Source organism: Stegodyphus dumicola, chromosome 2, assembly GCF_044657685.1.
Source record: "Stegodyphus dumicola isolate Sdum_Otavi_A_Nest chromosome 2, ASM4465768v1".
Lineage (NCBI taxonomy): Eukaryota > Metazoa > Arthropoda > Arachnida > Araneae > Eresidae > Stegodyphus > Stegodyphus dumicola.
Genome location: NC_140769.1, coordinates 48,372,724 through 48,387,617, shown reverse-complemented (window position 1 = coordinate 48,387,617; position 14,894 = coordinate 48,372,724). Strand labels below are relative to the sequence as shown.

The 14,894-nt window shown below is 30.9% G+C and overlaps 1 protein-coding gene across 2 annotated transcripts in view; it reads left to right on the top strand.

The window, feature by feature from the left end:
* The window catches only part of LOC118182863 (agrin-like), a 1,858,472-nt gene that overhangs the window by 1,770,388 nt on the left and 73,190 nt on the right, over window positions 1–14,894 (top strand). For both annotated transcript variants that reach the window (XM_085810649.1, XM_085810648.1), the window contains 2 exons: window positions 5,570–5,681; window positions 8,689–8,995. In XM_085810649.1, the coding sequence (XP_085666775.1) occupies window positions 5,570–5,681; window positions 8,689–8,995 (419 nt within the window). The remainder of the gene's footprint in view (window positions 1–5,569; window positions 5,682–8,688; window positions 8,996–14,894) is intronic.

Sequence of the window (14,894 nt, the reverse complement as noted above, 5' to 3'; positions counted from 1 at the left end):
ATCATGGGAATGTTCTATACATATCTTGAATGCTTTTGGAGTACAGTTTATTATTATCTCACAAGATCTTTATTTTTATCAGAGATTTTAAATAATAGTACTAGATCCTGAATGTTACATCCTGTAGTATTTGATAATTGTTTGAGTACTGTATCTGTGGAGATGTTACAAAGAATACTGTCTATAATAAATTTTAGTGATCTCTTCTTTGCGATTCTGAAATCTACCAGCATTTATTTGGTGAATTAGGAGCATTTCTTCTAATTTTTCTGTGAGGTTTTACAATCCTCATTCTTTGGCGAGATTATTATGGTTGGAGAGTCTTCTTTTTCATACGAAGTCGGTTGTTGATAACTTATTTTGTTTGTAGGGTCTAAATCATATTTAAGCAGCTGTTGTCCTTTTGCAGTATTATAGATGTTTGGTTAGGAATTTGACATTCTTTATTGCAGCAACAGTTATGATGAACAGTACTGCTATGCTTTTGAGGTATTATATTTTCATTATTTGGAAGGTTTATGTCATATAATTTATTAGATATGTTTGGAGCATTTTGATTTAAAAATCTTTGCTCTATCTCTCTATAATATCTTTTAGCAATTGTTGCTGTTCTGCTACTGTGTCAAATGCATTTTTTGGGAAAGGTTTCTTACTGTTTCTTTTTGACATAAGCAAATCCATTAGGATTCATAAATATCGTATTTATTTGAGTTACTGTATCTCTATCCTTTATGATGAAAGATTTTATCTTGCCCGGGGTCTGAACAAAGTTGTTAGAGATTAAAGAGTCTTGTGCTAATATTTCAAAATCTTTTATAACGGCTTGATCTGATATAATTGTGCTAATTGAACATTGGCTTGTGCCCATAACATGCACAGTCGACACAGTGCGATCTGATTTCTAAATTATTGAGAGAATTATTTAAAGAGCTATAATTTTAAAAAAGGAAAAATTGAAAAAAAAAAGAAAAGGGTAAAAATGCTAAAACGCAACATGAAAAAAGAAATTAAAATAAAAGAAGGAAGGTACATCTTTCGTTGCATCGTCATCAAGAGGTCGACGCAACAAAAGAGGTAAATAAATCAGCCTGTTCCTGAGCCAACAAAGACACAAATTAAAGTTTAATATTAAAAATAATCTCAGAAAATCAGTCAATTTAATATGTGTCTTCATCAGTCCAACACCTACAGGCCTTAGTAAGTACTGCAAAAATCCTAAAATCATAGCATCATAAACAAAAAAAAAAGGTGAAACGATATAGTGTATAACGAGTCCAAAGAACAAATCATGTAAATAAAAAAAATCCACTACATGAAAAAATAAAAAATATTAAAAATTTCAAATTGTAAAAGCCGAAATAAAACAAACATTTAAAACTAAAGCAACACAATCATAAACAAGCAAAAAAGCTTAAAAATCTAATAACAAGCATTTTTGATGTACTTGAACAGATTTAAAAAACCAAAAACATCTAAAACAAAGCAATCCAACTCATCCAACTTATTAAATGAAAATTTGATCTAAACCTGTGAAATAAAAATAAAATAAAAAGAGTTATTTCTTATAACCTGTAACATTTTTACATGATTTACATATTTTGTAATAACATGTAAGATTAAAAAAACATTAAGTCAAAACTATAACTTAAATTGGCAATGGCCCGCTAATTCTTTATTTTAACTAGTCTGTTTCTCCCTAAGTAGAAACTGTTTACAAGGTAGAAATTGTTTACAGTAATTTTACTGAATTGTGCCTTTCAAAATTAATCCAATTCATGCTTGCTGCAATGCGACAGCTCTTATTCCAAAGAAGATTAAAGAGCCTTTTTACTATTTTCCTAGATGCACACTAACTTCTTTGCCTTTTCTACTTCACCTTGGACGATAAGTAGTATAGGCTAAGACGTGTCGCTTAGCCTATTCTACCTATCGCTCATTATCTAAAGAAATGAAAGCTACATCAAGCAGGGTTGCGCATATCGTAATAATAAGGTTTGTAAGGTTATTATTTTAAACTAACTATTTATTATGATTTGTATCTGTACTTCTCTTTTCCTTTTCCTGACCAGAATGCAAATAAGATAACCAGTATTTAAATTGAAGTTTAGGGATTTTGAGACAGAGTTTGTTTCTGGCTTCGCATATACGGTACGCGTTAGTTCCTGCCCGTCGGATAGCTTTTAATTATTCAGCTTAGCGTAACTTCGCTCCCAGTATTTTGATTTTGAAGCTCCCGTAGATTTATTGAGCCAGTTTACAGTAATAGCTAATTATGTAGTCTTTGGCTACTGTTCCACGTTTGATTTAAATTTGACTGCTCTATTTAATTGCAACACCCACCGCTTTGGCTGATATTGTTAGCACAAGAAAGTGCGCTTATATTATAAATTCTGTTTAAATAAAAAAGTTATTTAAAATCCTTTCACGACTTGTAGTTACTTCGGACATAGCGGCAATTCTCTTTACCTCTGTTGGGGTTATTACAGTAATCACCACTTCCAAATTAATATAGCCATAATAATAATAAGCCCGAGAGGATGATGTGCAAAGAATATGCATCACAAGAATTAATCCTCCAGAAATGAATTATGTCTTGTCTACCTCTTCAAGTTTTTCTTCTCTGTTACGCATCATTCAAGCTATGCATCAGACCACTACAGCTATTCCCAAAATCATCCGACTACATTTATATATGTGGGGTGTGTGATTTCAAATACTGCATTATATTCACTGTAATTTCGATAGTATTTTTAGATTTAAGTGAAAATGCTTTTAAATTATCTAAGCTATGAAAATTACATAATTCGTGCATCTTACAAAAGGTATACAGAGACGAGTATTGTATTGCTTGCAAAATGGAAATAAGTCTAGACACCGTTTCTTAGTTTCTACTTCTTTTAAGCAATGTAAGAACAACTAAAAGAAGAAATGTTTTAGCTGTGGAAATAACTTTATGATATACAGGCATATTTTAAACATTCTCTGCCTATGACACAGGTCTCTTACTTATGAATTTGTTGCTTTTACTATATGTTGAAATTATTGCCTCTCATTTATAAATTTTTGTTGGCAATATAAATTGTAGGGGGAAATCTGCGCCTTTCTTTTTTTGTAAATATATCGTTAGCAGGACACTTTCTAGTGTAATTAGAGTGCTTTTTGTAGTAACCTCTTATTAAAACCCCTTTTAACCTGCTTCAGGCAGTTTAGTTTGATTTCATTTAGAAATATGATGGTCGTGTTAAGTAAGCATCTAATATGTTACTTGATTTATTAAATAAACAACAACTGCTCACTCAGCAGGATATGTATGAGTGTATAATTTTGTCAAAGTTCTGTTTATATCTGTTCAAGGTAAGAGTGTTATCCTTGGCTTTTCTTACTTTTTTAAAGTCCATTTCTGCAGTGTTTTTATTTTCCGAACTACACTTAAATGTGGTGCAAAATGTATGTTTGGATTATGGTAAAATATTTATTGAATTTCTACTAATCTGTATGCTCTCCTTTGTGCTTGAAAAGACATATATTAAAGTAGCAGCTTCGCTGCCAGCCTTTGTCTGGCTTTTAAATGTACCGGAAAAAGGCTGAAGGGAACACCAAACGTTAAAATAAAAACTGCATAGAACTTTACTCTGCAGAACAACTTCATAAAAAAAGTTATTATGTATAACAAAATTACAATGAAATAAGCAATATCCCTTAATACAAATATTAATTATCCTAATAAATAAATTAACCAACTTCCCTTTGCAAAATCCTAAGAACTCAAATGGTATAAAGGAGGTTAAGAACTTTGTTTAATAAAAAAATCACTCAAAACTTTTCAATATCTTAAAAACAGTGAAATGAGCAATAAATAACATAAAAGAATACAAAAACAAAAAATTCTGAAAAGCAAAGTATAATTAATGATATTTTATGTCATATTTTGAAGATAAAAAATTTAAAATGAAATAAGCTATATCTCTTAATACAAATATTAATTATCCTAATATAAAAAATTAACCAACTTTCCGTTGAAGGAAAAAAGAATTATTCAAAACTTTTCAATATCTTACACACAGTGAAATAAGCAAAAAATAACATGAAGGAAACTCAAAAAACAAAAAATTTCGCCCACAATTTTACTCTGCAGAACGTTATAAAAAACATCAATAAAAATGTATTATATATATAAAAAAATGACAGTGAAATATGGCAATCTCTTAAAAACAATGACATAATAAATACGATGAAAAATTGTTGCCAAACCCATATTTCTAAAAGAATGAAACTATTCAAAATGATGCGATTTCATCAAAAATCTATCAACAACAATAAGAAACGAAAATTGTTGCCAAAATCACATTTTTAAAGATGTGAGAAGTGTACTCGGAAGCTTCATTTAAAAATTTTTTTAAAAATACAAAATATTATCATTTTTCGAAAATTCTTTTTGTAAAAGCAGTCGTAAGGATGAAAGTTTAACTTGTCCAAAAATCAAAGAAAAATAAACTGTACCTTTTTAAAAATAAACGTTTTTAGAAAAAATCCCGTTGAAAAGGTGTTAAGCTCCCTTTATTAAATAAATTCGTATTTAATCGATTTATTGAAACACGAAATTTATTTTAAGTTCGTAAAATAGCTAAGTGCCTACGTTTCATGACGATGTGAAAATGGAGTGTTTAGAGTAAAATCTCGCTTTCCTATAGCGCATTATGTCACAAAATAACGCGATTTCGTCACAAAAAAAAAAAATAATAATAATTCGAATTTCCAAAAAATCGCTTCGAGGTGCACTGGCTCTTGTCTAGATGCACCTATGTACCAAATTTCGTAGCCGTGGGTCTATTAGCTCACGCGCAGCGCGAACGAAAGACACACAGACAGACTTTCTTTTATTATATGTAGAGATTATTCTAATATGAAAAAAAAAAAAAAATAAAATATGTTTGGCAAAGTTTCGTTAAATTTTTATTCTTCAATATCGAAATTATTCTTCAAAATTTCTAGTGACTGTATTTTCTTTTCTGCCTGTAAATTTGTTTGCGTAAATTAAGTTCTTTAAAGTTCAAAAATCAAATTTACCAAAAATTAAATTAAATTTTAAAAAATCAGATTGAGAATCTAATGATCTTCAAACTGTTGCATAATATTTATTCCATAAAAGCAGCTAAGAATTTTGAAGCTACGAAAATAATACCAAATATTTAAATAATTATTATATAACATTATGTCCATAATGATGTAAATATATTTTTTCTCTAAAAAAATCCAGAAAATTAATTATTCATATTTTCTCACACTTTGCTTTTGCGTTTAAAGTTATTTCACAAAACTCACTGAATATTTGAAGAAGTTTATAAATTACGAGTCACTGTTTTCTCAGATCTAGTCATCAAAACAAATCGAAGACTCTGAAATCATAGGGATCATCTACAGCATTTTCTTTTCAAAATAGTACAATAATAAAAGCACCGCTTCATTTTGAAAATCACGCAAAAAAATAAGATTATATTAAATGTACAAATCTTCCTAAGTTTTATGTTACACACCTATTCTTATCAACATTTTACTCTTGTACTTGTAGAAGTCCGAGTCCAGTTTCTCTCAACGAATGGCACTCTGTGAAGGTAAATCGCCTGTGGAAAAATGGCACTTTGCAAGTCGATGACGGCCATATTTCAAGCCAGGAATCAGTGGTAAGGAGCCCAGTATATTTTCTTAGTATCTTGGCATTTTTTTCAAACGCTTTTTTCAACCTATATATTCCATAGAATACTGAATTCCTGGGCAACGGTCTCGTGATATTGACAAACTATGAGAGCGATTTTTTTGTCTTCGTTGTCGAGTAATTTCAGAGAGTAAAAATATATTGGATGTAGTTTGAGCAAAGAGCTCCAATATTACTTGGTGTATGAAATGAACCCTCTCTCATAGAGAAGTGACTGATGGTTATGGAAATACCTTATTTTAAAATAAGCCGCTTTAAAAAAAAGAAGAAAAAAAAAGAAATCTTACTGGAATTCCCAGAAAAATATTCAGTCGATTACCCGCTTCAGCGCTTTCTACGTAAAAACTTCGGGCTCTGGAAAGTACAGCATGTATAAAACATAGAGCAGAATGAGAACATTACTTAAATACTTAATATCCTCTCTAGTGATACAGATATTGTAAGAAATAATGATCTTAACATTACGTATAACATTATCGGTTATAAAAATGTTTTTACCTTTGATTAGTTGGAAATAATTTTAAATAACTAAACTATCATTCCAAACGTATATACACATAAATAATTCGCATAAATGAAAATATTTTTAAGCGTGGCTTTCGGCACCACTTCTAGAGTCATTAGGTTATTTTGATGCAGGAGACGTGAAATATGTGCAATGCCCTCGCCGGGACTGGAACTCGGAATTTCTAGAATACACTTCGTTGAGTATGATTCCAAAAACACCACAAAAAGCATGCGGAAAGGAGGATGAAAATACCTCATAATATCATTGAGCTATTACCAGTTTTGTATCATTCAGTTATTAATTATCTGATAAACCATTTAAATAACAAAATATCATTGAGTTATTACTGCAGTATTTTCCTCATAAACGTCGGAACATTAAGAGATTCATTAAATTAAGATTGCAATTAAGATCTCACATTTGTAATTTCTGTATTTATAACCAGCTTAAGAGCTGTATTTTAAAACTGTACTTTCGAATGATATGTTTTTGTTGGTAGGTAAATTTATCTGTGTTCCTTGATCTTGTATTCTTAACTATAACAATTTTTAAATAATTCGGTTTGGTGTCATTATATTTATTTACTTAATTTCAATAATGTGTTCATAAATTTATTATATTTATGTACCATGAATTTTAAACTGTGAAAAATTATTTTGTCATATGCAAAAACATATAATGTTTTTTTCAAAAATACATTTTTGCATATCATAAAATGGTACAACATGAAATTATTGTTAGAAAGATGTTAAAAATGTCACTGCATAAACAATCTCATAAATGCACGTATAGAAACTTCCCAAAGTATAACTAAAAATAACTATACCTCCTACGTATAGAAACTTTCCAAAGTATATAGATGATCAGTAAATAAGTGTTTTTTTAAGAACATTTCTAGATTATATAGTATCGTATAATTACTAGGTCACATTTCTACGCTTATTTAAGAGTGTAAAATCTTAAATAAGTGTAAAAATAAGTACACTTATTTAAGAGTGTATTATCCTTGTGAAATGATTGCTTAATAAACTTACTGCTTATTTTTCGAAGTGACTGCTTTAATACCATTTTACTTTCGAATGTCTATTTTAAGGGAATCTGAGAACTAGAGAAAAAAGATCTAACTAACTCCTATTCTTCTTGATTTATTATTGATTAAAACGAAAACTGAAGAGGTGGTTTTTTTTTTTTTTTTTTTTTTTTTTTTTATTGCTGAATAATTTGCATAAATATTTCATAGTTTTGGCTTTCCCTTTATAATATACAAAGGGTAAATACATAATATATTAATTAATACATTTGTTATATTTTTAATAAAACGAAATGTATGTCATTTTATCTCATAACAATGGAATATATACATATAATTCTATCCCAAAATGTATCAGTAAATATAGCATTAGTATAAACTCAGTATCTAACATTTTTAAAGCTTTTACGACCTCTTTAGACTCGTATATTTTTAAACAGATGTAGTATACATTGCAACGAATATATAGGAGTTATACGTATTTTTAAAACGGGTACATATGTAAGACATCCCATAGAAATGCATGTACGCTTTACTAACGTGAATTGTTATTAAAAGTTTTAAACAAAGCCTGTCTTAATAATTTTCTCTTGGCATTATATGAACAGAGAAAAGAAAAAATCATTTAGGTCGTATGAATATGGATTTAAGAAACGTAAAGGGCATGAGTAAAAGGGCATATCTTTAAATTTTGAAGAGACAAAGGGCTTTTGTAATAAGGAATAACATTTTCCCATCAGCCTTTATTTGCATGGTATTGAATGACATATTTATCTGCATCACACTCAGTTGACGTCACACTAAGTACGTGTGGCATAATTAAAAAACCTTTACCATCAGCTAATTTTCGGAAAACCTCTTTACTCACTTATTGATTCTTGCAAAGACTAAATTTGTTTTGTTGTCACGCTCTAATACCATTAAGTGATATTAAAATCTACTTGAGTAGTAAATAAAATAAATTCCACTAAATAAATGTTTTCAGCAGAGAGAAAGTTATGGATTCTAAATTCCATCTTCAGAGAAAGCGTAGCAATTATAGAGTTATCGAATTTATATTAGATTTTCCTGTATATTGTCCAGATACTGATTAAACTCAAAAGTTATAAAATATTACATGCTTCAAATACTTAAAAGTTGCATCTAATTTGCAACTACATGCACTCGTAAGTAAACTGGTTGCCAAATTTATGTGCTTCGGATTAGTTCGTACTAGATGTGTACGCATTCATTGTCTAGCCGCTTGGATTCCTGGTAATCGTTTCTACAGATGCTGCCATATCAACATTCATCAGCCTGTATATACGAGCATACTATTTGGAATCGGAGAGTTTTCCTCGAATCATACTCTCTATGATTTTCAGAGATGTTTAATATTGTAAGGCCTTGGCTTAAATATTGCTTAACAGGCATTAAATAATTCTACTGTTTTTATAGGCTTCTCTGACAGAGCTGAATCTGGAAAATAATTTGTACGTTGGCGGAGTACCCAACTTGGAGATGGTCAACCCGGAGTCAGGAGTCATGGTCGGACTAGATGGAGCCATCCAAAGGATCACAGTCAATGGAGATATTTGGGATAGACTGATGTCACGTGCAATATGGTCTCATGGTGTTCGACGATACAGAGGGCCACCTTGCGATAATACATCTCAATGCCTCAATGACGGAGTCTGCATTCCTCATCTAAATGTGCCTCTTTGTAGGTGTCCTCTGTATTATTGGGGACAAAAATGTGAAAAAAGTAAGCAGTTGTTTGTTTCCGGTTTTCGCTTAATCAGAAATCCCGTGCATACAACGGGATTTAAAAGTTTTTCCTTTTATTAATTTTATTAAAACAAAAAAGGTGACTAAATGGAGTATATTTATCGTGTTTTCACAAATGACAGCTTAAAAGATTAAAATTATTTAGATACAAATCAGATTTTACTTACCTAAAAGAAACCTACAGAAAACGAAACTAACAGATAGTAATGCTTCATACCTAAATTATTTCCGAAGATGTTGAAATAAACATCAGAGTCAAGAAAATCTTTAACTTAAACACCTCTATGAACAAATGATTAAAGGTTGGAATTATAAGCTTAAAAGGGTTCAGAAACACATTAAAAATATATTGCATATTGTTTCAAAACGTTGTATAGAAATATATAGTGCGATAAAATATAGCAATAGCTAAACAAAGTTTGTTACTTAGAAGATGCATAATGAAACTCATAAATAGAGAGTCTAAGTACATAAAGTTAAACTCAGTAAACATGTAAACATGTTTCCACTAATTTTAAGGACGTATTCTTCTTAATAATTTTCTGCCATATTCCGGCCAGAATATCTCGCATAATTTTAGTAATGAGGATCTTAATTTTGGACCACATGACAGTAGCATTGAGTGGTAGTGTTGTGATTTGTATATGCAAATGAGCATTAAAATATTCCCCAAAAATGGAATTATAACGGTTAATGTGTTTGCCCTTCACTACAGAAAATCGCTTTTGTTAGACATTTATTTTTGTGCTGGTACACTGCTTGAGAGGTCGGAGACCTCTTGCAGGGTTTTTAGCAGCATAATTACTTCCACAGCTACAAAACGAAAAGAAGATAAATAAGACAAACATATTGTAATCTTTCATATCAAGCTTGCAAATTTTGAATGCGATTTTAATAAAACTTGATGTTAAAAGACGTGAGTATTTAGCATTTCATGCTTTGATAGAGTATACTACTTAACCATTTTTTAAGAACCCATGTGCAACATCAGAATTAACTTATTAAATACACTAGTTTGTTGCAAAATGCTCAACAATTTTGTACAATGATGACGAATTCTGTTATTCAATCCTTTATATATTTGCACTATGATGAAATATGATGCATTGTCATGAAAGGGGATATGATCCATATATTGCGCAACTATTAATAAATTGACTGCGTGATTTCAGGATAGTAAACCATTGTTACGATGTTAATTGACGTACCTCCTTAGACATTCATATTAACCGCAGTGCAGACTAAAGGGGGATTGAATAATAGCATAGACAAAAACTGAAATATGTAGGTACGTTGATTTGTAGTTAAAGAACTCATAATTTCGTATCATTTGAAAAGTTGTTGACTTTTCAAATTTCATTTGCTTAGCCAAGCTGTTAATCTGTTTAACTGGACATTCCAACTTGGAATGATCATTTAATTTCTCCTTTTTACTTCTTTGTACGAAGTAGAAAACAAGTATTCTAATCGCGAAAAGTTTCAGGCAGCATATTTCAACGAAACTATCCATTTTGACCGCTATCGAATGCAATTTAACGACGTTTTTGCGTGACATCTGTACGTAAGGACAGAATATAGTACTCTTTTCGCCCAAAAAAATTATAAAACTGATTTAAAATTAATTCTGAATAGACCTTTTCGTGTTGTCTGTGCGTACGTACGTACGTATCTCGCATAACTCAAAAACGAGTAGCCTCGGAACGTTGAAATTTTGTATGTAGAATTGCTATAACATGCAGATCTGCACCTCATATTTTGGTTTCAATCGTCCGCACCAAAAGTATGTAAATATATGTATATCAACTCTGTTACTCGGCTAAGTAATCGTAGTTTCTTTATTCATACATGTTTCTAAATTGTGCATTTTTGCTTTAAAAATGATTGAAATATGTTGTTCTTATCTTCCAGTTTTTTTATGCCTTTATCTGCATGCATTATTTTAAGAATTATCAACAAATTAAAAGTTGTTTAAGTGTCGCTAAGCCTAATTATTTTTGTCATGTCGGCCATGTTTGTTTACATTTGAAACAGACTATAGTAGATTCGTTGCCAATCTAGAGAAAGTTAGCTTCGCAATAATAAAGATAACGCCTTCTTTTAGTATTGCGAATTAAATCATGCTTAATCCATTCTGGAGTTTATTCGAGGAAATAAGTGTTTAAGATTTACTTCATAATTTTCAATACAGATATTTTGAGTTTTTATGTATTTTTGCCTCATCGCAAATTGAAAACTGAATTAATTGGATGAGAAATACTGAATAGTCTGTGAAAAACTGTTTCGTTTTTGTTGTTGTTGCTTGCTTGCTTAATTTCTTTTATATATAGTTTCAGATTTATTGTAGTAGTTGAATAGAACATGTGAGAACAATTAGTTAATTTTTAAGATGGTATAAATTTTATGCATCTTGAGTTTAAAAATGAAGTCCGAAACTCCTCCTTACCCTGAATTTACACTGTCACGTGCCCTCGCGGCATAAGTATTATTGAGCCGGATACGTCGCGTGCTCACAGCGACATCCCGGCATAAATTGCATTGATTGATTGATTGATTTAAAAATGAACGAAATGTAACGCTATTAAGTGAACCTAGGGCCATAGTGGTAAACAAATACGGTGAATTTTAAAGAGTGCATTTATTCTTTTGTGGTTTATGCGCTATCGACGAAGTAAATTTAACTCAATCCAAGAATTTTAAACGAAATGCAAGAAAATATGCGTATAATTTAACATTCCGTACAAGGAAGTCATGTGGTGTACACATCAGTTTTTAAAATTAAAATAATTCTCTACATAAACTATTAAAACATTTCAAAAATAATATTTCGCGCTGGTATTCCGTGTACAGTAATGTTCGGAAATTTTAATTAGCCTTTGATGAGCTAACAGATAATAAGAACGTACTCAAAAAAAAAAAAAAAAAAAAAAGTGAGAAATAGCTGATGAAAAAGTCGTTAGTAGAGAAGAGCTCCGGAGAACTAACGAAGAATAAATGTAATTTAAATCGATGGCAATGTCTATCCAAGGCAAACTAAAGACAGAATAGTGTAGAACATAATCACTGAAGACCTTGGTGAGAAGTAATATCAGCAAGAATAGCTTCCTGTCCCATGTCCTATCAGAAATCAACGGCAGGTATGGCAAGATTCATAACGAATGGAGAGTATTTACCGGCGTAAAATAAAGTAGTGCATATTATTATTGGAAAAAGGGCGAAAACATTGCCCGTAATCAAAAGCCTTTCTTGCCACGAAGAACGAAATGACATAAAAAATATGATTTAATTTTTTCACCTTTATATAAACCTCAAAATCATTAAAAGGTATAACAGTTATAAGGTACGAGAAGTGGACGCAGCCCGACCCATAGTCACCACGCCCAACAGTTATAAGGTATTTTCTCCCTTTTTTCTGCGTGCCTTCATGGTGTAATTGCAAATATATACAATGCGTCTTCGAGAGATCAAAGTTCGAGTCCCGGCGAAGGCATTGCATGTTTTTCATATCTCCTGCTTCAAACTAACTTAGTGACTCTACAAGTGGCAGCTGAACTAAAAGGTGGTGGATGATAATTCGTCACCTCCATGACCTGCGATTGGGTTTCCTCATAGATACTCGATCGATGTATCGATATCAATACATCTCATCAATATATTTTATACAGTCACGTAATGCCTATCGTTCAAAGTCAACGATTATTCTTAATTTGCCTTTTAAAATATTCTCATTTGAAAATAAAGTGAAAAATTTTTCGAAGCCCTTTAGTGCTGGTTTTAAATCATAATTCATTTGAAAAGGAAGAAAACTGATCCTGAATTTTCCTTTTGCTGTAATTTAACTTACGGAACACTCTTAAAATCATCCAAGCTGTTTCAAAAATAATTTGCAATGTTATTATTAGGAGACACAATAACACATAAAATGTTTTAAAAATAAATACTGAATTGTGTTATCGGATCGAATATTAATACTCCAAGGATCTAATTTTGTTTAATTACTCAATGACTTATTCTGTAATCTTTTTTTTCCTCCTGTATTTCATCATAACCCAGAGTAATTAATTATTCCAAACGGGAGAGTAAATAAATTATCCTCTGTTCACGCTCTAATGACTCTCTGTAATTATAAATTTAATAAAATCAACGAGGCAATACGGCACTCTCGCAGTTCTTTAATAGAGTATTAGTTTCCCCTTTGCACTATTTTTTATTTCCTTTAATTAAACTAAAATCTTTTAAAAGAATGCCATGTGAGCCGCACCAGTATTTAACTTAGTTTGCCAACAAATTTTAGTTTAAAAAATGTTAATTGCGTAGTGTCATATTTGTTACATCCATAACTGAAAATGGAATAAAATCCACCAAATTAAAAAGGGTCAGAGAGAGAGAGGAATAGTTAAAAATTTGCTTGCTCATAAAAAAAAAAAAAAAAAAATTAGAACTAATAGCGACAATTTGAATTTTATGAGTACCCACTAGATTACGTCGTTTATCCACATAATATTACAAAATGATGAAAATATTCAACATAAGTATTGCATGCCTTTCATTTCTGTTTCACTTTACATTTTAATGCATTTCATGTGAAGTAAATGTTGCACCTTGCAAGTAGTTCTGTTAAATTTCAGAAATAAAATTTATGTTCAAACAATAAACATGATTTTACGAATTAAATTCCGACTTTTCTAGTGTATAATTTCGTTGTTTTTTACTGAACTATGATTTGATAAGGTGGTTTCCAATGAAAGCCTATATAAAGTTGTACAATTTTACTATTATCATTATTATAAATTAATATTGTTGCGTGCGTACGGGTTCATAATAGATTGAATGGACACAGGTCAGATGATAGATTCATAAAATTTATTTCTATCAAAAGACACACTTCAGAGGTCTGGAACTTTCCACAGAATTGTGGAAAGCATATATAGTATAGTACTCATATATAGTATAACCTCGTATATTTTTATAGTACATCCTCAAATACTTTTATATTATAGCTTCATATATTTTTACAGTATAGTGTCATACAGTGCAGGCCTTTAATAGTTAATATATATCTTTAATAGACGCTTTTAATAATAGAGGCCTTTAATAGTGTAGAGTTTTATAGTATAGCCATATATATTTTTATAGTAGTCGTAAAACTCTTCACAGTATTACAGACTACAACCAGAAGTTACACTTCAAATTATTATGAACGGTAAACACAACACAATGCAAAGCGCATCTACGAGTAAATGGCGAAGCTAAACTTGAGATAGTACTCGGAATCACGCTGAGCCAACAACTGACAACATCAACTAGTACAACAAGTGCGAGCAAATGCTCTCTCTCTCCGGCCTTATATAGTTTCACCCGCCCGCCGAGATGTTTCTAGTACCCTCTGCTTGTCGAAATTACTGGATGGCAATTTGAGGGTCGGGTTACGTTTATAACTAATATAATGATCAATTACATTTACTCAATTACAATACCTATTACGGTGATTACAGCGACCGAACCAAAACGTCGCCAAGTTTGACAACTTTCGAAGTTTTTAGCCACATTTGGTGACAAAAATTAGTCGCCAAAACCATTATCAGCTTGACTAGATTTCTCCAAATTACCGAGATACCCATTTACTCAATGTTCTATTGACTTGCACCTGTATTTTCACTTTTCCGGCGTAGCTTATCTGTCTAGATTTTTCATGTTATACGCAGAAAAATACAATTTCACATATAATTGCTCTAAAATCATCTGTCTATAAAAAAATCGTAACAATATCACTTTAGATACATCGTGCACGCGTTGCAAAGGTATTGCTCAAAATTGAGGTTTCTGTGACGTTGAAGTAATTGCGTCTTTCTCGAACTATTAATAAAACATTAAGCTTG